The 25,030-nt window shown below is 47.2% G+C and overlaps 1 protein-coding gene across 2 annotated transcripts in view; it reads right to left on the minus strand.

The window, feature by feature from the left end:
* Nucleotides 1-778: 778 nt before the first annotated feature.
* The window catches only part of RCAN1 (regulator of calcineurin 1), a 42,543-nt gene continuing 18,291 nt past the window's right edge, over nt 779-25,030 (minus strand). The window contains exons 1-4 of one of the 2 annotated variants that reach the window (XM_071567375.1): nt 14,598-14,757; nt 10,138-10,311; nt 7,066-7,225; nt 779-3,267 (exon numbers count right to left, since the gene is read on the minus strand). In XM_071567375.1, coding sequence (XP_071423476.1) covers nt 3,104-3,267; nt 7,066-7,225; nt 10,138-10,311; nt 14,598-14,684 — 585 coding nt within the window. In that variant the 5' untranslated portion in view covers nt 14,685-14,757 and the 3' untranslated portion in view covers nt 779-3,103. Of the gene's footprint in view, nt 3,268-7,065; nt 7,226-10,137; nt 10,312-14,597; nt 14,758-25,030 lie in introns of those variants that run through there. The other variant, XM_071567369.1, reaches the window with a different exon arrangement.

Genomic DNA, 25,030 nt, shown 5'->3' on the forward strand with positions numbered 1-25,030 from the left:
AAGGGCACAAAAACACACCCAACTCAACGTGCCAAGGGCTTGGAAATGTGACAGTCACCACATTGTCAATGGAAATTCTGCCAGGAGAAGGTAAATCCAGCCCTGTCCCCTTCTCACTGGAGACACTTCCCTGAACTGTAAAATACACTATTATTGCCCATTTTATGTTATTTGAAAGCTTAGTGTCAAAAATCTCTTTAAGAGATCTTGGGGGTTGCCTTTACCACTGGTTGGTTTGTCTTCCTTTCAGACAATTTATGAATTAATCAAAGCATTAAAAAGGTGCAATTTCCTGCAAAATGTTTGAGAAGTGCTGGGCAAGGCAGGAGAAGAGCAAAGATCATCAATTTGTCTTCCTCAAGATGTTGTTTCAGTTGCCAGAGCAAGATTTGAACAGGCAGAGAATCCACATTTTTTCTGGGCAAACCCCAGAATTACTCATTTAACATAAATAAGTCTCTTATGAATTCACAGGGATTGTTACAGAACAGTAAGATGTTGATACCTTTATTAAGAAGCAACTTCAGGCACAGAAGAACCAATTTTTAACTGGAATATTCTGGATTTTATTCATGATCAGCCTCTCCATCCTCTGATTGAGATCATGCAACTCTGCCAAGCAAAAGGCTGGAAACCTTTCCTAGGAATAGATTTATTTGGATATTAAGGAAGTGACCTGGGAATATTATTGTCCCCCTTTGCAGATCAGTGTTTGGAAGGTTAAAATCCTGATTTTGGTGCAACCCTTCGAGTGGTTTCATGCAGAAACACCACGACATTTACAAGAAGACAACAAAACCTTTTAATTTAAATATGCCCCGTGCTATACAACTGTAGAAAATACCAACTAAGCACTCAGGTGAACATTAAAAAAAAGGAACAGGAAAAGCAGAGAGACACAACCAGAACACACTGACACCATTCCAGGATTTCCAGAGCCCACGTGGTCAGGGAGATGTCAGGGGAGTAAAGGATAAAAACACTGAAAGCTGATTCAAGGTGAGGATCTCCAGTTTAAAAAACAAGTAGTAAAATACATTTCTGGCATCTTTTTTTTTTCCTTGGAATTTGGGTATCAGGCCTGTCCTTAACATATAAAACCCTAAAGCTTCTCCCACATATTCCCATTAAAGATGCATTACTTGGCAGGAATTATTGAATCCCAGCAAAGCTAAGAAAGTTTGGATTTCTGGATATACAAAGCCAGTAGAAAAAGATCCAAGAGTAGTAGGAATGGACAAGGAAAAGGCACCAACTCTCCTCCCTGTGTGTAATTTTACAATCACTATTAAACATTTTTGCACAAAAAATGCAGCTTCAAGTCCCTCCATCACCATTTTGCCACTGAAAGAATCCTGAATATGCACCATTGGCCTTATTTATACCCTTAAAAGTCCTTTCCCCCCCCAAGTCAAAGCTACAGAACAAACATTATTGAAGATATAAATGATCTGAACTTAAATAATTTCAAACCCACTCATGTCGACCCCTCTCCTATTGCACTTTTTTCCCCACTGCTTTGCCAGGTTGAACCCTCTGCAGGCATTTCAGAGGTGAAAATGTTCCAAGCACAAGTTCCAGAGCACCCAAAGGAGGTGCAGGGGGGATGCTGTGCCTGCTGGAAAAGCAGTGCCAGTAAAACCAGTATAAATATTGATGTATGTACACCTGGAGGAGAACTCTGGGCTGCTGAGACAAGAAATACTTGAAATCTCCCAGATTCTCCCAGAAAGTCGTGAGAAACTTCAGAAAGTAACAACAAGATACTTTAGAGGACCAAGAATGTACATTTTAAACCTCCCAGATTGTCCCAGAAACTAAAATAAAGATACTTCTGAAGACAAAGAATATGCACATTAAAACTCCCAGATTCTCCCAGAAACTCGTGAGAAACTTTGGAAAATAAAGTCACTTCAGAAGACAAAGAAAATGCACATTAAAACTCCCAGATTCTCCCAGAAACTCGTGAGAAACTTTGGAAAATAAAGTTACTTCAGAAGACAAAGAATATGCACATTAAAACTCCCAGATTGTCCCAGAAACTCATGAGAAACTTCAGAAAGTAACTCCAAGTTATTTTAGAGGACCAAGAATGTACATTTTAAATCTCCCACATTGTCCCAAAAACTCATGAGAAATTATAGAAAATAAAGTTACCTCAGCAGACCAAGAATACACATTTTAAACCTCCCACATTCTCCCAGAAACTCGTGAAAAACTTTGGAAAATAAAGTTACTTCAGAAGACAAAGAATATGCACATTAAAACTCCCAGATTGCCCCAGAAACTTGGGAGAAATTATAGAAAATAAAGTTACTTCTGAAGACAAAGAATATGCACATTAAAACTCCCAGATTGTCCCAGAAACTCGTGAGAAACTTTAGAAAGTAACAAGTTACTTTAGAGGACCAAGAATACACATTTTAAATCTCCCTCATTCTCCCAGAAACTCGTGAGAAACTTTGGAAAATAAAGTTACTTCAGAAGACAAAGAAAATGCACATTAAAACTCCCAGATTGTCCCAGAAACTCGTGAGAAACTTTGGAAAATAACTCAAAGTTACCTCAGCAGACCAAGAATACACATTTTAAACCTCCCAGATTCTCCCAGAAACTCGTGAGAAATTATAGAAAATAACTCAAAGTTACCTCAGCAGACCAAGAATACACATTTTAAACCTCCCAGATTCTCCCAGAAACTCGTGAGAAACTACAGAAAATAAAGTTATTCAGAAGACCAAGGATAGACATGCACAAAATGTAGGCTAAGGAAAAGTCCAATTCCCAGGCTTTAATCCTTGGAACCTCCTCCTGTATCCCAAGGTTTCCCTGGAGGATTCAGAGGCGGGCAAGGAAAGCTCCTCCAGCTGCTTTGCCCCCAGATAAACCTGGTTTGTCTCACAATGCCAACTCCTCCCAGTGCTGTGGGCACCCCCTGGTGCCACGGATCAACCTGCAGCCTCAGGGACAAGGATCAAACACTTCCTTTATTTGCCCAGGGTGGGGTTTCTGCGCCGCCGCCGCCGCCTGGCGCGGCCGCCCCGCGGGGTTCGCTCCCGGGCACCCCGTGGCAGAGCAGCGGCTCGGCTGGGCTCAGCTGGGCTCAGCTCAGGTGGGCAGGGCTGTAGTCTGGCCTCCTGGTCTGGATGATCTTGGGTTTGGGCCTCCTGGGCTCGTCCTCGGCGTCGCTGTCCTGGTCGCTGTGGCAGACGTGCACCACGACGCTGGGCGTGGTGGCAGTGCCCGCGTGCAGCTCGTACTTGTCCCCTGCAAACAGGGCACAGGGGGTCACACGGGGCCAGCAGGGTGGGTTCAGTCAGGCCTCCCATCACAGGCTGTTATGGGTTTAGCCAAATAGGTCTCAAATTTAGGTTTTAAAGTTCAGACTAAGCCTGGGACTGTCAGCTGAGCTGGGCTGGGCTGGGCTGGGCCAGCTGATTTCTCCCAGCCAGTAGAGGTGCATCCCATGCCATGACACCCCAGCAGCTCAGGAGGGGTAAAATCCAGTGTGTGGCAGGGGCTTGCTCAGTTCTGTTATGGCTGAAGTACAGAGAGGATGTTCTGCAGTGGTTCTGCTCTGCTGGGCCCTGTTCCTGCTGCCACTGCATTGTATTTTATTTTAGTTTTAGGGGAGTAGAAATATTTTGTTGTTGTACAGGGTGTCTTTTAGAGTGCTTATGAATCCAGAGTGACAGACTGTGTATTAACTGGGGAGCTGGAGGTTATTTCTTGTTATGTATAACTTGTGTAAGTGTGTGTTACATTGTAGTTTTCTCCTAATTTTCTCCCAGGCACTCAGCTACAGGAGTCAAGGGGGCACAATGGGCTCAAGCTCTGCCAGGGGAAATTGAAGTTGGAGATGAGGAAGAAATTCTTTGCAGAGAGAGTGCTCAGGGATTGGAATGGGCTGCCCAGAGAGGGGGTGGATTCCCCATCCCTGGAGGGTTTTCAGCTGAGCTTGGCCGTGGCACTGAGTGCCATGATCTGGTAAAGGGACTGGAGTTGGACCAAGGGTTGGACTTGATGATCTCGGAGGTCTCTTCCAATTCAATTGTGAAGAGCAACGAGGCTGGAGAAGGGACTGGAGCACAAGTGCTGTGGGGAGAGGCTGAGGGAGCTGGGGGTGTTCAGCCTGGAGAAGAGGAGGCTCAGAGGGGACCTCAGCACTGTCTGGAACTGCCTGAAGGGAAGTTCTGGCCAGGTGGGGGTTGGTCTCCTCTCCCAGGCACTCAGCAATAGGATCTATGGGGTGCTATGGGGGGTCCGTGAGGGTCTATAGGGGATCTATAGGGGTGTGTGAGGGTCTATGGGGTGTATGGGGGGGTCTATGGGGGAGTCTATAGGGGGTCTATGCAGGGTCTTATTGGGGTCTGTAGGAGTCTATAGTGGATCTATAGGGGGTACATGAGGATCTACGGGGTGTATGGGGGTGCCTTTGAGCATCTGTAGGGGGTCTGTGGGATTCTCTAGGGCTCTTTAGGGGTGTCTGAGCATCTGTGGGGGGCTATGGGGGTCTATGGGATTCTATAGGGGGTGTGTGAGCATCTATGGGGGGCTATAGGGAGTGTGTGAGCATCTATGGGGGGCTATAGGGGGTCTATGGGATTCTATAGGGGGTGTGTGAGCATCTATGGGGGGCTATAGGGGGTCTGTGGGATTCTATAGGGGGTGTGTGAGCATCTATGGGGGGCTATGGGGGGTCCGTGGGATTCTATAGGGCCCCAGGCACTCAGCAGTAGGACAAGGGGGCACGATGGGCTCAAGCTCTGCCAGGGGAAATTGAAGTTGGAGAGCAGAAAGAAATTCTTTGCAGAGAGAGTGCTCAGGGATTGGAATGGGCTGCCCAGAGAGGGGGTGGATTCCCCAGCCCTGGAGGTTTTTCAACTGAGCTTGGCCGTGGCACTGAGTGCCATGATCTGGTAAAGGGACTGGAGTTGGACCAAGGGCTGGACTTGATGATCTCAGAGGTCTTTTCCAATCCAATGGATGTGGCACTGAGTGAGAATCCAACACATCTTGATCCAACCCCACTGTGATCACCAGCCCAGGGCACTCCATGCCCTGGGCTGGTGATCACAGTGGGGTTGGATCAAAGGTTGGACTTGATGATCTCGGAGGTCTTTGCCAACCCAATCCATTCAATCATTCTGTGATTATTGTCATTATTATTTAAGTAACAAAGTAATAGAAAGTAAACACTGAATAAAAATAAATCAGTAATAAACCCAGGTGGGAAATGGTTTTAGTTTTATGTTAAATCAGAGAACAAACTGGTTCTTTCCATCTCTTCCCTGACCATCCTCCCTTCAGTTCTTCCCTGTTTCTTTACTATCCCTCAATCCCCATAAGAGCAGAGTGAGCTGCACATCAGGGGATCCAAAGAGCCCAATCCACTGTGCCAAGGCTCCTTTTGCTCAGGAATTTCAGGAAAAGGAACTGGCCCAAACAGCAATTCCATGGAGGAAAAGGCCTCCAGGTGCTCAGGAACTCCCACTGTGCTGGAGCAATCCCTGCCTGCTCCTGGGAATCAACTAACCCCACATTCCAGTGAACATCCCAGTCCAGGGGCAAAGCTTTATGAGCCTCAACATTCCCAATAAACATGGAAAACTCTGGAGAAAAGGGATCACAGATCAGCCCATGAGCTCATGGCAGAGCTCAAGAATAGAGGGAAAAGGAGCCACTTTTAATGCCTGGTAAACACTCAAGTATTTCTTTTAAGATCTACAGATTTCTTTTTGGTATTCCTGAAAATTTAAAGGAAAGCTTGGAGTAAAAGGAAAGCTTGGAGCAAAAGGAAAGCTTGGAGCAAAAGGAAAGCTTGGAGTAAAAGGAAAGCTTGGAGCAAAAGGAAAGCTTGGAGCAAAAGGAAAGCTTGGAGTAAAAGGAAAGCTTGGAGTAAAAGGAAAGCTTGGAGTAAAAGGAAAGCTTGGAGTAAAAGGAAAGCTTGGAGTAAAAGGAAAGCTTGGAGTAAAAGGAAAGCTTGGAGCAAAAGGAAAGCTTGGAGTAAAAGGAAAGCTTGGAGTAAAAGGAAAGCTTGGAGCAAAAGGAAAGCTTGGAGCAAAAGGAAAGCTTGGAGCAAAGGAAAGCTTGGGGCCAACAAACCTCTGCCCTTGCCTACAAACAGCAGCTGCCCTGCTATTTATCATATTTTAATATATTATATATTATTCATTCAACATGTTCCATCCAAACCAACTTCTGCTCCCCAAAACCAACTTCAGGAAAATAAAATCTATGACAGAAATATTTAATTGAATTTAAAAATAGGTAAAACATCAGCAGGATTCTTGAGGGACAGTTTTAAAGCCCCACAAAGGGGACCTACAATTCTGCCCTGCCCTTTTTCTCCCCCCATCTCTACTGAGCATAACAAGGTGTGTTCCTTAAACTGGGGAATAAAAATCCTCCAGTCAAATGAGTCAGACTCAGGTTTTATTCCCTTTAATCCTCTTCCTAAATGTGCTGCTTTTCTCTCCCCTAAAATTAATAATAAACACCTTAAATCAAAGTTAGATTTGGGGAAATACTGATTTGCACCCATTTTCAATGAGAAGGTTGTACTGACTGAGGGAAAAAATTAATGAAATGTGATCATTAATCACTGAGAAAAGGAGTGGCAAGAACTTCTCCCTTTGAACTTCCCAGGAATAGGAGTTTTCTCCTACACCCAGTAGTGGTTTCCTCCTCCTTGTGCCCTCTCAGAGTCCTTTGGGCACAGAGCCCTGAGCTGGTTCAGCCTCAGTTTGCACCAGGGAATTCCCATTCCTCCAAAAGGTTGTAAATACCCAATTTCCTCTTCGTTTTTAGGGAGCTGCTGCTTGAAACTGTTAATTAACAAGACAATAATTGAAGCAACACTTGTGCTGTCTGCAGCTCACACTGTGGAGCTCTCCAAGGGATCCTGGGGAATTCCCACCTGTGTAAGAAACAACCTCTTACTAAGACTTTGTCTGACACTACAAATTTAACTGATAGAAAATAATTTCTTTGAGAAGTTGGAGGAGTTCAGGAAGTTTAATGGGTGTTTTCCTCCCTCCCAATCCTGGTTTTACACCTCCTTACCTGGTCCTAACTTGGAAATTGCATATAAAAGGTCATAGTTGATAACTGGAGTAGCATCTTCCACTTGTTTCCAATCCACGGGGGGAGAGGCAGGAGGGGAAATCAGGAACTGCTTGTCTGGATTTGGGGGTGCCAAGTGGGAGCTTCCAATGTGCAAAGTCTGGGAAGAGAAAGGCAGAAAAGCCAGAGCTGTGTCAACATTATCCATGGACGTGCCAATCAAGAGGAATGCCAAGGCTGCTGTGCCCTGCCAGGGACTCGGGGTGGCAGCAGTGCCCGAGTTATGGGATGCTCCAGGATGCCACAGCCAGGCCACCACCTCACACCTCCCCAGGACACTTCCAAGGAAGTTCCTCAAGTTTTCCCTTAAAGTAAAACCTCTGCCTTTAAAATCCCGAGGTAGGAGGAAGCTGGATATGGCCTTTAATGACAAAGGGGCTTGGGAGTCACTGCCACGGGTGAGAGTGCTGGGAATTCCAGGAGGGATCCAAAGGAACTGGCTCCTTTGGGGCTGGGACATCCCAAACAGACACACAGGGATTCATTTTCCCATGCAAGGATTCAATATCCCATCCAGGAATCCATTTTCCCACCCAGGGATTCATTTTCCCACCCAGGAATTCATTATCCCATCCAGGAATTCATTATCTCATCCAGGAATTCATTTTCCCACCCAGGGATTCATTTTCCCACCCAGGGATTCATTTTCCCACCCAGGGATTCATTTTCCCATGCAAGGATTCGTTATCCCATCCAGGAATTCAAATTCCCATCCAGGGATTCATTTTCCCATCCAGGGATGAATTTTCCCACCCAGGGATTCATTTTCCCACCCAGGGATTCATTTTCCCACCCAGGGATTCATTTTCCCATCCAGGAATTCATTTTCCCACCCAGGGATGAATTTTCCCATCCAGGGATGAATTTTCCCACCCAGGGATTCATTTTCCCACCCAGGAATTCATTTTCCCACCCAGGGATTCATTTTCCCATTCAATTTGCAGAGGGAAACCCAGAGCAGCTCCCAAAAAGCACCCGGATTCCCAGAGCCTGAGCTTCTTTGGGAGCTCCAGAGCTACTCTGATGGAGATTTCCAAGAACAGGATGGACAGGAAAAGTCTGGAATGTGCAGCTCTCCACCTCAGACTCCCTCAGGGCACACCTGGCCTCCTCCACCCCTGGAAATTCCTTGGCTGTGCTGATTCCCATCCTGTCCTCCCTTTCTCCAGAGTTATCAAACCAATCCAGAGGGAGACAGAAATGCAAAACACCCACAGCTCCCAAACCCAGAGAGAGCTCCCAAATCCAGGGAGAGCTCCCAGATCCAGGGAGAGCTCCCAGATCCAGGGAGAGCTCCCAAATCCAGGGAGAGCTCCCAAATCCAGGGAGAGCTCCCAAATCCAGGGAGAGCAGCTCCCAGATCCAGGGAGAGCTCCCAGATCCAGGGAGAGCTCCCAAATCCAGGGAGAGCTCCCAAATCCAGGGAGAGCAGCTCCCAAACCCAGAGAGAGCAGCTCCTAAATCCAGGTAGAGCAGCTCCCAAATCCTGGGAGAGCTCCCAGATCCAGGGAGAGTTCCCAAACCTAGGGAGAGCTCCCAGATCCAGGGAGAGCTCCTGAATCCAAGGAGAGCAGCTCACAAATCCACAGGGAGTCCCCAAATCCAGGGAGAGCCCCCAAATTCAAGGAGAGCTCCCAAACCCAGGGAGAGCTCCCAAATCCAGGGAGAGCTCCCAGATCCAGGGAGAGCTCCCCAATCCAGGAAGAGCAGCTCCCAAATCCAGGGAGAGCAGCTCCCAAACCCCCAGAGAGAACTCCCAGATCCAGGGAGAGCTACTGAATCCAAGGAGAGCTCCCAAACCCAGGGAGAGCAGCTCCCAAATCCAAGGAGAGCAGCTCCCAAACCCAGGGAGAGCTCTCACATCCAGGCAGAGCAGCTCCCAAATAAATCCAGGGAGAGCAGCTCCCAGATCCAGGGAGAGCAGCTCCCAAATCCAGGGAGAGCAGCTCCCAAATAAATCCAGGGAGGGCAGCTCCCAGATCCAGGGAGAGCAGCTCCCAAATCCAGGGAGAGCAGCTCCCAAATAAATCCAGGGAGAGCAGCTCCCAGATCCAGGGAGAACTCCCGAATCCAGGGAGAGCAGCTCCCAAATAAATCCAGGGAGAGCAGCTCCCAGATCCAGGGAGAGCTCCTGAATCCAGGGAGAGCAGCTCCCAAATAAATCCAGGGAGAGCAGCTCCCAGATCCAGGGAGAGCCCCTGAATCCAGGGAGAGCAGCTCCCAAATAAATCCAGGGAGAGCAGCTCCCAGATCCAGGGAGAGCAGCTCCCAAATCCAGGGAGAGCAGCTCCCAAATAAATCCAGGGAGAGCAGCTCCCAGATCCAGGGAGAACTCCCGAATCCAGGGAGAGCAGCTCCCAAATAAATCCAGGGAGAGCAGCTCCCAGATCCAGGGAGAGCTCCTGAATCCAGGGAGAGCAGCTCCCAAATAAATCCAGGGAGAGCAGCTCCCAGATCCAGGGAGAGCTTCCACATCCTGGGAGAGCAGCTCCCAAATAAATCCAGGGAGAGCAGCTCCCAGATCCAGGGAGAGCTTCCACATCCTGGGAGAGCAGCTCCCAAATAAATCCAGGGAGAGCAGCTCCCAGATCCAGGGAGAGCCCCTGAATCCAGGGAGAGCAGCTCCCAAATAAATCCAGGGAGAGCAGCTCCCAGATCCAGGGAGAGCCCCTGAATCCAGGGAGAGCAGCTCCCAAATAAATCCAGGGAGAGCAGCTCCCAAATAAATCCAGGGAGAGCAGCTCCCAGATCCAGGGAGAGCCCCTGAATCCAGGGAGAGCAGCTCCCAAACCCAGGGAGAGCTCTCACATCCAGGAAGAGCACCTCCCAAATAAATCCAGGGAGAGCAGCTCCCAGATCCAGGGAGAGCTCCCACATCCAGGGAGAGCAGCTCCCAGATCCAGGAAGCTTCAGGACAACCTGGAGTGTCTGAGCTGAAAACCACCGGCACTGAGGAACCTCCTGAGGAATTTTGGCTTTGGCAGCTGCGGGAACGAGGAGGAAAAGCTTCACCTGAGCAAAGTAGAGTTTGATTTCCTTTCCCAGGAATTCCGTCTTGTGCAGCTGGATCCGGGCGTCGGCGGCTGCCAGGGGGCTGCTGAAGTTGATCCGAACCCTCTTGAAGCTCTTGAAGTACTGGAAGGTGATTTCCCTGTCGAAGGGGCGGAACAGAGACTCGAACTTGGCCTGCAGGGAGAGGACAAGGGGAGGGCTGAGCACGGGGGGCACAGAAATAAATAAAATAGAGAAACTCTGAGCACGGGGGGCTGAGAAATAAATAAAATAGAGAAACTCTGAGCACGGGGGGCACAGAAATAAATAAAATAGAGAAACTCTGAGCACGGGGGGCTCTGAGAAATAAATAAAATAGAGAAACTCTGAGCACGGGGGCTCAGAAATAAATAAAATAGAGAAACTCTGAGCACGGGGGGCTCTGAGAAATAAAATAGAGAAACTCTGAGCATGGGGGGCTGAGAAATAAAATAGAGAAACTCTGAGCATGGGGGGCTGAGAAATAAAATAGAGAAACTCTGAGCACGGGGGCTGAGAAATAAATAAAATAGAGAAACTCTGAGCATGGGGGGCTGAGAAATAAAATAGAGAAACTCTGAGCACGGGGGCTGAGAAATAAATAAAATAGAGAAACTCTGAGCACGGGGGCTCAGAAATAAATAAAATAGAGAAACTCTGAGCACGGGGGGCTCTGAGAAATAAAATAGAGAAACTCTGAGCATGGGGGGCTGAGAAATAAAATAGAGAAACTCTGAGCATGGGGGGCTGAGAAATAAAATAGAGAAACTCTGAGCACGGGGGCTGAGAAATAAATAAAATAGAGAAACTCTGAGCATGGGGGGCTGAGAAATAAAATAGAGAAACTCTGAGCACGGGGGCTGAGAAATAAATAAAATAGAGAAACTCTGAGCACGGGGGGCACAGAAATAAATAAAATAGAGAAACTCTGAGCACGGGGGCTGAGAAATAAATAAAATAGAGAAACTCTGAGCACGGGGGGCACAGAAATAAATAAAATAGAGAAACTCTGAGCATGGGGGGCACAGAAATAAAATAGAGAAACTCTGAGCATGGGGGGCTGAGAAATAAATAAAATAGAGAAACTCTGAGCATGGGGGAGCTGAGAAATAAAATAGAGAAACTCTGAGCATGGGGGGCTGAGAAATAAATAAAATAGAGAAACTCTGAGCACGGGGGGCTCAGAAATAAATAAAATAGAGAAACTCTGAGCACGGGGGGCACAGAAATAAATAAAATAGAGAAACTCTGAGCACGGGGGGCTGAGAAATAAAATAGAGAAACTCTGAGCATGGGGGGCTCTGAGAAATAAATCAATATAAAACCACTGAGCACGGGGGGCTCTGAGAAATAAAATAGAATAACACTGAGCACGGGGGCTCTGAGAAATAAAATAAAATAAAATAACTCTGAGCATGGGGGGCTCAGAAATAAAATAGAGAAACTCTGAGCATGGGGGGCTCTGAGAAATAAAATAAAATAAAATAAAAAAACTCTGAGCACAGGGGGCTCTGAGAAATAAAATAAAATAGAGAAACTCTGAGCACGGGGGGCTGAGAAATAAAATAAAATAGAGAAACTCTGAGCACGGGGGGCTGAGAAATAAATAAAATAGAGAAACTCTGAGCACGGGGGGCTGAGAAATAAATAAAATAGAGAAACTCTGAGCATGGGGGGCTGAGAAATAAATAAAATAGAGAAACTCTGAGCACGGGGGGCACAGAAATAAAATAAAATAGAGAAACTCTGAGCACGGGGGGCACAGAAATAAAATAGAGAAAATCTGAGCATGGGGGGCTCTGAGAAATAAAATAAAAATATAAAAACACTGAGCATGGGGGGCTCTGAGAAATAAAATAAAAATATAAAAACACTGAGCATGGGGGGCTCTGAGAAATAAAATAAAAATATAAAAACACTGAGCATGGGGGGCTCTGAGAAATAAAATAAAAATATAAAAACACTGAGCACGGGGGGCTCTGAGAAATAACATAAAATAAGACTGAGCAATGGGGGGGCTGTGAGAAATAAACTATAAAAACTCTGAGCATGGGGGGGGCTTTGACAAATAAAATAAAATAACTCTGAGCACGGGGGGCTCAGAAATAAATGAAAATATAAAAAGTCACTGAACTGTCACTTTGTTGGTCTGTAACAGCTCAGATTTCGTTTCCTTCCTCTTTTTTTTTCTACTAATATTTCTATTAAATGAGGAATTTTTTTACCTTGTCACTTGTTTTCTCTACAGTCTTTTTCTTCCTTATTAAAAATAGATAATAAGTAATAAAAAAGAAATAAAACGAAAATTAAAAAGTAATAAAAAGAACTATAATAATAATTCAATAAATATCACACTGGCAACATGACACTAAAAAAAATGCCATTTTTGTCCTTAAGGTCATTGTGTTAGGATTTATATTATATTATATTATATTATATTATATTATATTATATTATATTATATTATATTATATTATATTATATTAATTAAATATATGGTATCCATGGAGTACTTGTATTAATTATATTTTATTATATTAATTATATTTTATTCATTACATTATATTTGTTATATTAAATTATATTCATTAAATATATGATATCCATTGAATAATATATTATATGATATTATATGATATTATATTATATAGATGATAACCATTGATTACATATATGGTATTACATTACATTAATTATATTATAGTATAGTACAGTATATATAGAATATTATATTATATTACATTAATTAAATAGATGAGATCCATTGAGTACTTATATAAATAATATTATCACCTTATATTATATTAATTATTTTTATTTATTATATTTGTTATATTATATTATATTAATTAAATATATTATATCCATTTAATAATTATATCTCATATTATATTATATTATATTATATTATATTAATTAAATATATGATATCCATGGAGTACTTCTATTAATTATATTATTATATTATATTTATTATATTAATTATATTTTATTCATTACATTATATTTGTTATATTAAATTATATTCATTAAATATATGATATCCATTGAATTATATTATATTATATTATATTATATTATATTATATTATATTATATTATATTATATTATATTATATTCCTGGAGTACATTATATTCCATACATTAAATACATTTTATTACCACCATTAAATCTTTTCTCTTCTATCCATGAAATACATTCCATTATTCCAAGCAGTTAAACCCAAACCCAAGAGGATTCCTTACAGTTTTCACTCAACAATACCAGGCAAAAATTCCCAGGAAAAGTATAAATTAGCAAATTTCCTACAAAAATAATCCTGTAAATATTCCCTAACGAGTCCAGAATGCCAATACAGACAGCCAAGGAAATCTGGAGGGAAAATTCTCAGGAAAAACACAAATTAGTGAATCTTCCTACAAAAATAATCCCATAAATATTCCCTAATAACTCCAGAATGCAAACACAGACAGCCAAGGGAGTGTGGAGGGAAAATTCCCAAGAAAAGTATGAATTAGTGAATCTTCCTACCAAAATAATCCCATAAATATTCCCTAAAAACTCCAGAATACAAATAGAGGCAGCCAAAGAAGCCTGGAGGGAAAATTCCCAGGAAAAACAAATTCACTAATTCTCCTACAAAAATGATCCTATAAATATTCCCTAATAACTCCAGAGTGCCAATACAGACAAACAAGGAAATCTGGAGGGAAAATTCCCAGGAAAAGTATAAAGTTGACTACAAATTAGCCAATCTTCCCATGAAAATAATCCCATAAATATTCCCTGAAAACTCCAGAATACAAATAGAGACAGCCAAAGAATCCTGGAGGGAAAATTCCCAGGAAAAACAACTTCACTAATTCTCCTACAAAAATGATCCTATAAATATTCCCTAACAACTCCAGAATGCACATAGAGACAGCAGAGGGAGTCTGGAGACAAAATTCCCAGGAAAAGTATAAATTAGTGAATCTTCCTACCAAAATAATCCTATAAATATTCCCTAATAACTCCAGAATGTGAACACAGACAGTGAGGGAGACTGGAGGGAAAATTCCCAGGAAAAGTACAAATTAGCTGATTGTCCTACCAAAATAATCCTATAAATATTCCCTAATAACTCCAGAATGCAAATAGAGACAGCAGAGGGAGTCTGGAGAGAAAATTCCCAGGAAAAGTATAAAGTGCACTACAAATTGGCCAATATTCCTATGAAAATAATCCCATAAATATTTCCCAGTAACTCCAGAACGCGCACACAGCCAGGGGAGTGTGGAGGGCAAAGCAGGATAAATTCCCAAACTCCCATCACCTCCCGATCCCAGCTGGGCGCGCTGGGTGCGGAGCTCCGGCATCCCCAGCCCGGCGCTTCCCGGCGCATCCCAGCGCGTTATTCCCGGCAGGAATGCCCGCTCCACGGGCACAGTGCCCCCCGTACCCGCGTGTCCGCCCGGCCGAACACGTCCCGGTCCGCCAGGCACGCCACCAGCGAGCTGAAGCTGTACTGGAAATTCCCAAAGTGCATCTTCCCAGGAGAGTCCTGCCGAATTCCACGAGTTCTCAGGAAGGCGCCGGGGCCGCGGGATGGGTTTATATGGGAAGCAAGGCCGGCCCCTCCGGGAAAAAAGGGCTCAGCGCATCCCTGGCCGAGCGCTGGGCATGGAAAGCGAGCCGGGAAGGGCTGACGTCAGGCTGGGGCAGCTCCCCGAGCTCATTATTCCCGCTCCGAGCACGGAAAATCCAGCGGAGCCGCCTCTCCCGGCATAGTTTCCAGCGCGAGTAATTCCATCAGCTCGCGCCGGCCCCGGAATGAATGGTGGGGATGGAAAATGAGGGGAGTGGGGAAGGAGCCATCGGCTCTGGGGGGCGTTCCAGAGGGTTTGGGAATGGGAAAGAGACCCCGGAATGAATGGTGGGGATGGAAAATGAGGGGAGTGGGGAAGGAGCCATCGGCTCTGGGGGGCGTTCCAGAGGGTTTGGGAATGGGAAATAGACCCTGGAATGAATGGTGGGGATGGAAAATGAGGGGAGTGGGGAAGGAGCCATCGAATCTGGGGGGCGTTTCACAGGGTTTGGGAGTGGGAAAGAAACCCTGGAATGAATGGGGGGATGGAAAATTATGGGAGCCGGGAAGGAGCAATTGGCTCGGGGGGGCGTTCCAGAGGGTTTGGGAATGGGAAAGGAACCCTGGAATGAATGGTGGGGATGGAAAACGATGGGAACAGGGAAGGAGCACAGAGCAGTCGGCTCTGGGGGGCATTCCAGAGGGTTTGGGAATGGGAAAGAAACCCTGGAATGAATGGTGGGGATGGAAAACGATGGGAACAGGGAAGGAGCACAGAGCAGTCGGCTCTGGGGGGCATTCCAGAGGGTTTGGGAATGGGAAAGAAAACCCTCGGGTTTTAGGGGAAAAAAAGCCACGGGTTGAAATTTAGGGACTGGGAGGAGAAATAATTTTCCACCTGTTACGGGAGGGGAATTCATTTGGAAGCTTTTTCAAAGTAATAATACGGATTAATTATCTGCCTCACCTTATTAAAAGCTCTTGCCAAGCCTCCTGAGTTGGAGGGGGTTTATTCTGGGATGGCTGGGGGGTGGGTTGGGTTTGGTTTTTGTCTCAGGAGCAGCACCAGGGTTTGAAGGGACAACCTGCACCACCTCGGCAGGGGTGAGGTGCCAATCCTGCATTTCTGGCATTTCTGGGATAGTTGTATTCCAGTTTCACAGCATTTCCCAAAAATAAGGAGCACAGGAAAGAGGTTTCTGAGGGATTTTTGTTCTTTGGGGGGTTGGTGGTGTGTAGATATTTTTGGGGAAGGGAAGGGGGTGGGTTTGTGGGGTTTGTTGCTTTTTTAAGATCAACTACCATTAAAAAACTCATCACCATTTCAAGTAATTAATTAAATTGAAACTGAAGCTTTTACAAACTGTTTGGGGCTTTCCTAAGCACCTTCAGCTCAAAATTTATACTGAAGTCAAAACCCAAAGTGCATTTAGTTCATTCTAATGTAACTCAGGGCTTGGAAAAGCAGTGAGTTTTATGGAACACCTGCAAAAAGCAGAGAGTCCTCAAGACTAAAACCCTATTTCAGAAATATTTAACTGTGTAGAACTCCTCAGCTGAAGAGTATTCTCTATTGTCATGGGCTCTGCTGGCTGAAATCCTCTCGAGGAGTCGAACTCTGCTTTGTAAGGTTACAGGAGTGCAGGAGTTACCACAGCACGAAGGAACACTTAGAACCTTTTCCTGGATGTCCTCACCTAAAAATCCCAGTCACTGAGGCTGGCAAAGCCCTGCCAGCCCCTGCAGCTCACCCTGTGCCCCATGCCCACCTTGGCACAGCCCTGCCAGCCCCTGCAGCTCACCCTGTGCCTGATGCCCACCTTGGCAAAGCCCTGACAGCCCATGGAGCCCACCCTGTGCCCAATGCCCACCTTGGCAAAGCCCTGCCAGCCCCTGGAGCCCACCCTGTGCCCCATGCCCACCTTGGCACAGCCCTGCCAGCCCCTGCAGCCCACCCTGTGCCTGATGCCCACCTTGGCACAGCCCTGCCAGCCCCTGGAGCCCACCCTGTGCCCGATGCCCACCTTGGCAAAGCCCTGCCAGCCCCTGCACCCCACCCTGTGCCCAATGCCCACCTTGGCAAAGCCCTGACAGCCCCTGGAGCCCACCCTGTGCCTGATGCCCACCTTGTCCCCCAGCCCAGAGCACTCAGTGCCATGGCCAGTCCTGCCTGGGGCACCTGCAGGGCTGGGCACTCCAACCCTCCCTGGGCAGCCCCTGCCAGTGCTTCCAGCCGTTCCCATGGGATCCATCTCATCAGGGCATGGATGCAGGGACTGCACTGGGCACACACTGCACTCACAAGCAGCACCAAACCCCCTGAGCTCACACACAAAGCAGGTCCTGAATGAATCCTGCCCTGCAATGAGCTTGTCAAGCCTTTTTAAAGCCACAGGCTGTGGAAGGACCAAAGGTGCCTGCAGAGCCCCGAGGGCAGGATGTCACCTGGAAAGTATGGCCATGAATCACCAGAGGGCAAACAGGCTCTGCCCCCACAGCCCAGGGGAGCTGCAGCTCCTGGTGGGAGAGCAGAGCAGTTCCTGCTGTACCCCAGGGCTCAGTCCCAGCCCTTGGCACGGCCTAAGGCTCTGTGGGGACATTTTATGCCCACACCTCATGAAAAGCAAGACATTAAAAACACCTCTGCTGTCCCCAAGGCCACCTACACATTCCTGACACCCAGGGAAAACGAGTTTCCAAACCACCTTTCAAATGGAATTTTGCCATCTGATCCAGGACTAGAGCCTGCTGTGTTTCCTTTAAACAAACCAACTGCTTTGAGAACCTTTTCCACTCACAAACCAGCTTAATTCACAGTGTTCTCCAGATTTAAAATAAAAACTAGATCTGCTACTGATACACACTGTGCCTGTGATAATCTGCCTTTTTAAAAACATGAAGGAAGCAGTCCTAGTGTGTTCCATGTTACCATTATCAGGGTTATTTTTTGGTAAGGTTTGTCACAGGTCAGAGAATCCTGGTTTGGGTTGGAAGGGACCCTAAAGCCCACCCAGTGCCACCCCTGCCATGGCAGGGACACCTCCCACCAGCCCAGGCTGCTCCAAGCCCTGTCCAGCCTGGCCTGGGACACTCCCAGGGATGGGGCAGCCACAGCTGCTCTGCCCACCCTGTGCCAGGGCCTGCCCACCCTCCCAGCCAGCAATTCCTTCCCAATATCCCATCCAGCCCTGCCCTCCTTCAGTTTAAGGACAGGTCTCAATCAGTGTATGAAATAAACTTTCTTGAATTATTAAAACCCAAACTCAAGTGCTTCTTATCTCAGAAGAACAAGCCCCAGCCCTGAGTGCTCCTGCCCCACCAATGAAGGGCTGTCTCAGGCAGCAGCTTTACCCTGAGATGGTGGAGAAACCAAGAGCCAAAGTTACACAATCCCTGTTGCCAAACCCTGGTGGTGTTGAAATGTTCCCTCGGTGGGGCTCAGCCCCGGGAACGCTTGTTCAGGACCTGCAATCACATTGTCTGGAACAAGAACACGACCTCACTATCAGCAGTTCTGCATCTGGTGCTCTGATGCTATCAGAGAGCAGGTTTTGTGCTCCCTGATCTCCCCCTGGAGAGGGTGGTGCTCTCTGAGCCTCCCCAGTGTCCTACAGAGAGGGACCAAGGGCAGCAGAGCAGCTGTGGAAGGTCCTGCTGTCACTGGGCACCAACCAGTGCCTGGCACTGCACAAGGCAAAGCTCACAGTGCCAGTGGGGTGCTTTGTGTCCCCTCTGTGTCCCCAGCATGAGGAGGACATGGAACTGTTGGAGCAAGTCCCTGAGATGAGCTCAGCTGGTTAAAACTTGGGTGTAACAATGCCAAGGTCAAGGGTTCAATCCCCTGTGTGGGCCATTAACTCAAGAGTTGGACTCAATGGTCCTTGTGGCCCCTTCCAACTCAGAACAGTCTGGGATGCTGAAAGTCCAGAAGAGGCTACAAAGTTCTAAGTGGATCGGAGCACCTTCCCTATGGAGACAGGTCAGGAAAGCTGGGACTGCTCAGCCTGGGGAGGAGAAGGGTGTGTGGAGACCTCTCAGCTCCTCCCAGGATGTGAAGGGGCTCCAGGAGAGCTGGAGAGGGGCTGTTCTTCAGGAACTGCAGTGACAGGACAAGGGGAATGGCTTCAAAGTGCCACAGAGGGGTATTGGGAAGGAATTGCTGGCTGGGAGGGTGGGCAGGCCCTGGCACAGGGTGGGCAGAGCAGCTGTGGCTGCCCCAGCCCTGGGAGTGTCCCAGGCCAGGCTGGACAGGGCTTGGAGCAGCCTGGGCTGGTGGGAGGTGTCCCTGCCCATGGGATCATAAAATCCCAGAATGGTTTGGGTTGGAGGGACCCCAAAGCCCACCCAGTGCCACCCCTGCCATGGCAGGGACACCTCCCACCAGCCCAGGCTGCTCCAAGCCCTGTCCAGCCTGGCCTGGGACACTCCCAGGGAAGGGGCAGCCACAGCTGCTCTGGGAAAGGTGAGTGAAAGGAGACCTGGACACAATTTCTTTTTGCAAGTCTGAGAGGATTTGTAACAAGGTAAAATTCTCAGGCAGACCAATCCTACTTGGACATGCTTTTCTCCTCCAAACCCTTCCAACAGCCTGAGCCTCATCTAATCCAGGAGCCTGGAATAGCAACACACCTACTCATGGCTCTAAATTATCAACAGGAATCCCTGCCATGCCAAGCACACCCAGATCACAAACACACAGAAAGGAGCCAGAATTGTTAAAGGAGGAAAGGAATTTTAGGAAGGAATTGCTGGCTGGGAGGGTGGGCAGGCCCTGGCACAGGGTGGGCAGAGCAGCTGTGGCTGCCCCATCCCTGCGAGTGTCCCAGACCAGGTTGGAGCAACCTGGGATAGTGGAAGGTGTCCCTGTGGGGATGGAAATGGATCTTTATGGTCCCTTCCAAGCCAAACCATTCTGGGATTCTGTGAGAATTTCTTCTGCTTTGTGGTTATGAAAAGCTTTGTGTCTCAAAGCTGAATATTCCTTTTTAGATTCCCTGCATTCATCAGCAAGATAAAAGTGAAAGGAGTAAATTAGTAAGAAGGATCTAAGTTGGATCTAAGTCCATATCCTGAGTATCAGCAGAGAAACAACCTGCAACAAAGCACCTTCTGACCATGGAAAAAGCCTCCAGTATCACCCAATAACCTGCACAAAGAGATTTATTTACAGCAAAGGAATCAGAGCCCAGCAATCCAAGCCCACAAACTGGTTTGCCAAGTTGCCAAGGATCAAGTTGAGGCAACACCCACACGATGACAACATGGAAAAAGGGGCTCAGAGGGAGCTGGGCCTGGCTGAGGCTCCTGAACTGTTTGTGACAGAGCAGCAAAAGGAAAGGAGCACTCACTGTTTCACACCCCTGCAACTATTTCAGCCCCTGCACTTCCAGTCCTAAAAATACAGAGCAAAAGTGGAGCAGTTTTAATGAAGCTGAAGCTCCTGATTGCATGGAATGAGGTGCTCCAAGCCTGGCTGTGCCACCTCCAATCATTACCATGTCAAAGCAGTTGGATGAAGCATTTCATGGCTCTGGAACTCCAACATTTTGAGGCCTTTCCAGAAGTGGAGCTGCAATGCTGCCAGCAATATATTTGTGCTCAGCACAATTAGCACTGGAATGCCATGAAATATTTATTGCAGAGACAGGACCAAACTCAGCTGAGAATAAAAATTGAAGGCCACACGTCTGGGGTGTGGGGTCACCTCTGCTTTAGACTGTCACCTATTCCAAAAAACCTTTCCCAAACAAAAACCAGAGGAATGAGTGGCCATTTTCCAAGATAACACATAAAACCATAAAAAAGAATGAAAAAAGCTATGAAGATTCTGCACCTTTGCATGTGCTTAAAACACAACACTCCAATCCTTTGATACACCTGAAATCAAACAGTGATAAATGCCAATCAAAAGGAGTTTTTAAAAACTATTTCTCCTGCACTTATTTCTCTTTAAACTCATTAACTGCTTCCCTTTAATTCCATAATTATCTACAGGTAATGTATTTATAGGAGAGGACACACTGATAGAAGAGCAGATGATGAAACACCTTTTACAGGGATTGGGCTGGAGATTGGACAAAGGGAAGGAGAAAGTTCTTGCAAGGTCAGTCCTAAACAAACACTCCCCTCACCCCCACCACAGAATTTGGCTTCAGATAATCAGAACAACATTCAAGAAGATGCTTTTTAGAATTGTAGGAAAATACCTGACAAAGGCTGTCCAGGAATATTAAAACTCAATCCATGACATGCTGGGGGTGAGGGAAAAGAAAGAGCCAAAGACAAAAGAAAAAGGCAAAAATCAAGATGATGCTCTTGAACTGAGACAAATGGAAACAGGAACATTCCCATGGCTGGATGCAGTTCCACTGGGGATTATTTATTCCTATTTATGGTAGAAAGGAGGGAAAAAGGAGTCCAGTCTCCAACTCATCACGGAATCCGTGGACATGCCATGCTAGGACAGCCTCACTATGGAATGGGAAGGGCAGGAAATCCTTCCACAACTGGAACTGCAACTTGTTGAAGGTTTCTATAAATACAGAGCTCTATAAAAATCCTTTCCTCAGGGTGGAGATTAAAAAAGGGGCAAGACAGGCAAATTCTCCAAGGATTTTCTGTATTTATTAGGGACTAAAAAAGAACAAGGGCTTTGAAAGCAAAATGGGTTAATGGGCCATTTTTCAAGCTGTGGAAAAAGCATCTGTGAAGTGTTTAGAGAATTGAAGGAAGTTATTTGTTAAAAAATGCTCCTGCAGCCCCCAAGATATGAAGGAATTTCTCCCAAGCACAGATTAACTATGAAATAAAGGAACACAAGGTATTCCCAGCACTGGAAGCAGGAAAAATCAGCTGCAATCCCACCTTCTCAAGGGGATTTCTTGGAATAACAGCACAAGGGGAAAAAATAAATCTAGAGGGCAATTAACAGATCTGTGGAACTGCAAAATGAAATAGTTTAAGAAAAGAAAACAGGCCATGTTATAACCATCAGCTACTGAAACCAAACTGGGCCTTGGGTAATTAGTTCTTGAGTGAGGGGGCACCTTGTGGATGAAGAACAGGTTGTGTGGGGAGCAGGGAACAGCTGTAAAGTTATTTATAAGTTGATGGAGCAGAGGGAGAGGTGCAGGGAATAGGGCACATGTTTCCAGTTGGATTCATGGATTCTTTAGGCATGTCCTGCATTCTCTGACAGTGAGCACAGCTGGAGCCCTGCAGGGACAGGGGGGGACAGGGGGCACAAGGGGGACAAGGACATGGGCTGGGACAGTGGGAGAAGAGGCAAAAAGGACCCAATTCCAGAGAAATGGCCTTTAGGTGACTGTAAATATATTAGAGGTGACAGTGACACAACCAGAACAACCTCCAGCAGCTGAACCAAGTGATGGGAATGGGAATTCCCACACAAACCCAACCACAGAGTGACAGTCCACGGGAAGGATGGGCAGGGAAAGGCACAGAAACCAAGTGCACAGAATCCCGGGATCCCTGAGGCTGGCACAGCCCTGCCAGCCCCTGGAGCCCACCCTGTGCCCGATGCCCACCTTGGCAAAGCCCTGCCAGCCCCTGGAGCCCACCCTGTGCCCCATGCCCACCTTGGCAAAGCCCTGCCAGCCCCTTCAGCCCACCCTGTGCCCCATGCCCACCTGGGCAAAGCCCTGCCAGCCCCTGGAGCCCACCCTGTGCCCCATGCCCACCTTGTCCCCCAGCCCAGAGCACTCAGTGCCATGGCCAGTCCTGCCTTGGGCACCTCCAGGGCTGGGCACTCCAACCCTCCCTGGGCAGCCCCTGCCAGTGCCTGCCCACCCTTTCCAGGCAGAAATTTCTGCTGCTGTGCCCCCTGCCCCTGCCCTGGCCCAGCCTGAGGCTGTGCCCTCTGCTCTTGTCCCTGTGCCCTGGGGCACAGCCCGACCCGCCCTGGGTCAGGGATTGCAGAGCCAGAAGGTGCCCCCTGAGCAAGTTCCCCAAATCTCTTTTGTGCTAAGAAGGAAAGGACCCAACAAACGATCCAGTCCCACCTGTGATGGCATTTTATTCAAAATATATCAACTAAACCCCAGTGTGCTCACACACAGCTCCCCCCCATCCAGGCATTCCAGCACCAAACCAACACTGTCCCAGTTCCTGCCTTACCCCTGGACCTGCAGGCAGCACCCACAATGTACATGAAATACAGAACATTGGACCTAAACGTGGTTTAGGACAGAACAGATCCCACAGGAGGAGAGTTTTCAGAAGTGGAATTTTGAGGTGGTTGTGTAGGGTTGGGATCCAGATTCACATTCCAGGACCTGAAGCAGCTGAAGATGGAGAGAGACTTTTACTGAGGGCCTGGAGTGACAGGACAAGGGGAATGGCTTCAAACTGACAGAGTAGTTAGCTTAGAAATTAGGGAAAAATCCTTCCCTGGGAGGGTGGGCAGGCCCTGGCACAGGGTGGGCAGAGCAGCTGTGGCTGCCCCAGCCCTGGGAGTGTCCCAGGCCAGGTTGGACAGGGCTTGGAGCAGCCTGGGCTGGTGGGAGGTGTCCCTGCCATGGCAGGGGTGTGGAATGAGAGAATCTTTAAGGTCCCTTCCAACCTAAACCATTCTGGAATTACATTTAATATTAAAGACTAATCTTCTAATCTATCTATTTTATAACGTGGTAACAGTGAAAGCTTCATGTCAGCATCCCAATCTTTTAAACATTCCTCGAGGAAAAAAATATTTATTTGGCCCTCTGGCTTTAGGACACACACACTGATCACCATCACAGCATCATGAAAGGGCAGGTGGCCTTTTTGGTTCCATTTCCTCCCATCTCCACTGAAACTTTTCTCCAAAGACCAAAAAAAGTCAGGATATTTTTATCTCTTTGGTACATTCCAGATAACGAAGGAGGGAATGATAAAGGTCAGTACAGAGGAGAAGCAGCACAAGGGAGAGATCTGTGTCAGCTTCTCTTCAATCCCCACTCAACATCTACACCAAGAGACAATCAGAGCATTTTAAAGGTTTGGATAATCCAATTAAAGAAGCCCAACTACTCTGAGCAATCAGGGGTTTGTTTCCAAATCTGTTCTGGCACAGTCAAAGGGGCTGGAGGGTGTGCAGGGCAGGGAAGGGGCAGGGCAGGGGCTGGAGCAGCAGCTGATGGAGCTGGGGGGGCTCAGCTGGAGCACAGGAGGCTCAGGGGGCACCTTCTGGCTCTGCAATCCCTGCCAGGAGGGGGGAGCCGGGACAGGGGGTCGGGCTGTGCCCCAGGGCACAGGGACAGGAGCAGAGGGCACGGCCTCAGGCTGGGCCAGGGCACAATTCCCTCCTCTGTTTCACCTGGAGTTTCCCATGGGAAGGCCTTCAAGTTCTGCAGTTTGCAGTTTCTCCAGAAGAGATGCCCTTTCCTCAAGGCTAAGGAAAATGAAACAGGGACATCACTGCACTAAAAACTGTATTAATCCCCCCAAATAACAGCAGGGTGTTTGTCCAAACCAGTGTCTTGGTAGTCCCTCCTCCCAGAAGCCATTTCTCAGGAAGTTCTGATTAACTCCTGAGAATTTGGGTGTAGTTTTCCATCCAGGATAATACACAGGGGTCACTGCATGGGCTGCTCCCCCTCACAGATGGAATTCATCTGATCCCAACCCTCCAAGAGCTGCTGTTACTCCCTGATGAGATTTGCTGAAGGAGCAACACTCTGATTCCTTTACGGCAACTTTGAAACACCTTTTTTCAAATCAAAAAAGTTGTGGAGACCATTAGGAACAAGCAGTTTGTCCTCAGAAACAGAGGAAGATCCTTTGGATTTCCAAAACCTCTGAGACAATTTTATCACTTAATCCAGAATGGTTTGGGTTGGGAGGGACCCCAAAGCCCACCCAGTGCCACCCCTGCCATGGCAGGGACACCTCCCACCAGCCCAGGCTGCTCCAAGCCCTGTCCAGCCTGGCCTGGGACACTCCCAGGGATGGAGCAGCCACAGCTGCTCTGCCCACCCTGTGCCAGGGCCTGCCCACCCTCCCAGCCAGCAATTCCTGCCCAATATCCCACCTAACCCTTCTCCTCCTTTTCCCCTTGTCCTGTCACTCCAAACCCTTCTAAAAAGTTCTTGGAAGTTCCAATCTTACTTTTCCTTCCTCTAAACTCTCACCTATTCCAGGAATGGGCACTGCAACCCAGGCTTGCTCCACTTTCATTGACTGATTTTCTGGATCTTAATTCAACAGCTGTTCATGGGACAGAAGGAAAAAATCCTCCCAAAGGCAACCTGCATTTATTGCTGTTATTTCAAAAGGAGAATAAAGAAGAATCACACAATATCCTGAGC

The sequence above is a fragment of the Pithys albifrons genome, chromosome 1 (genome assembly GCF_047495875.1).
Source record: "Pithys albifrons albifrons isolate INPA30051 chromosome 1, PitAlb_v1, whole genome shotgun sequence".
Lineage (NCBI taxonomy): Eukaryota > Metazoa > Chordata > Aves > Passeriformes > Thamnophilidae > Pithys > Pithys albifrons.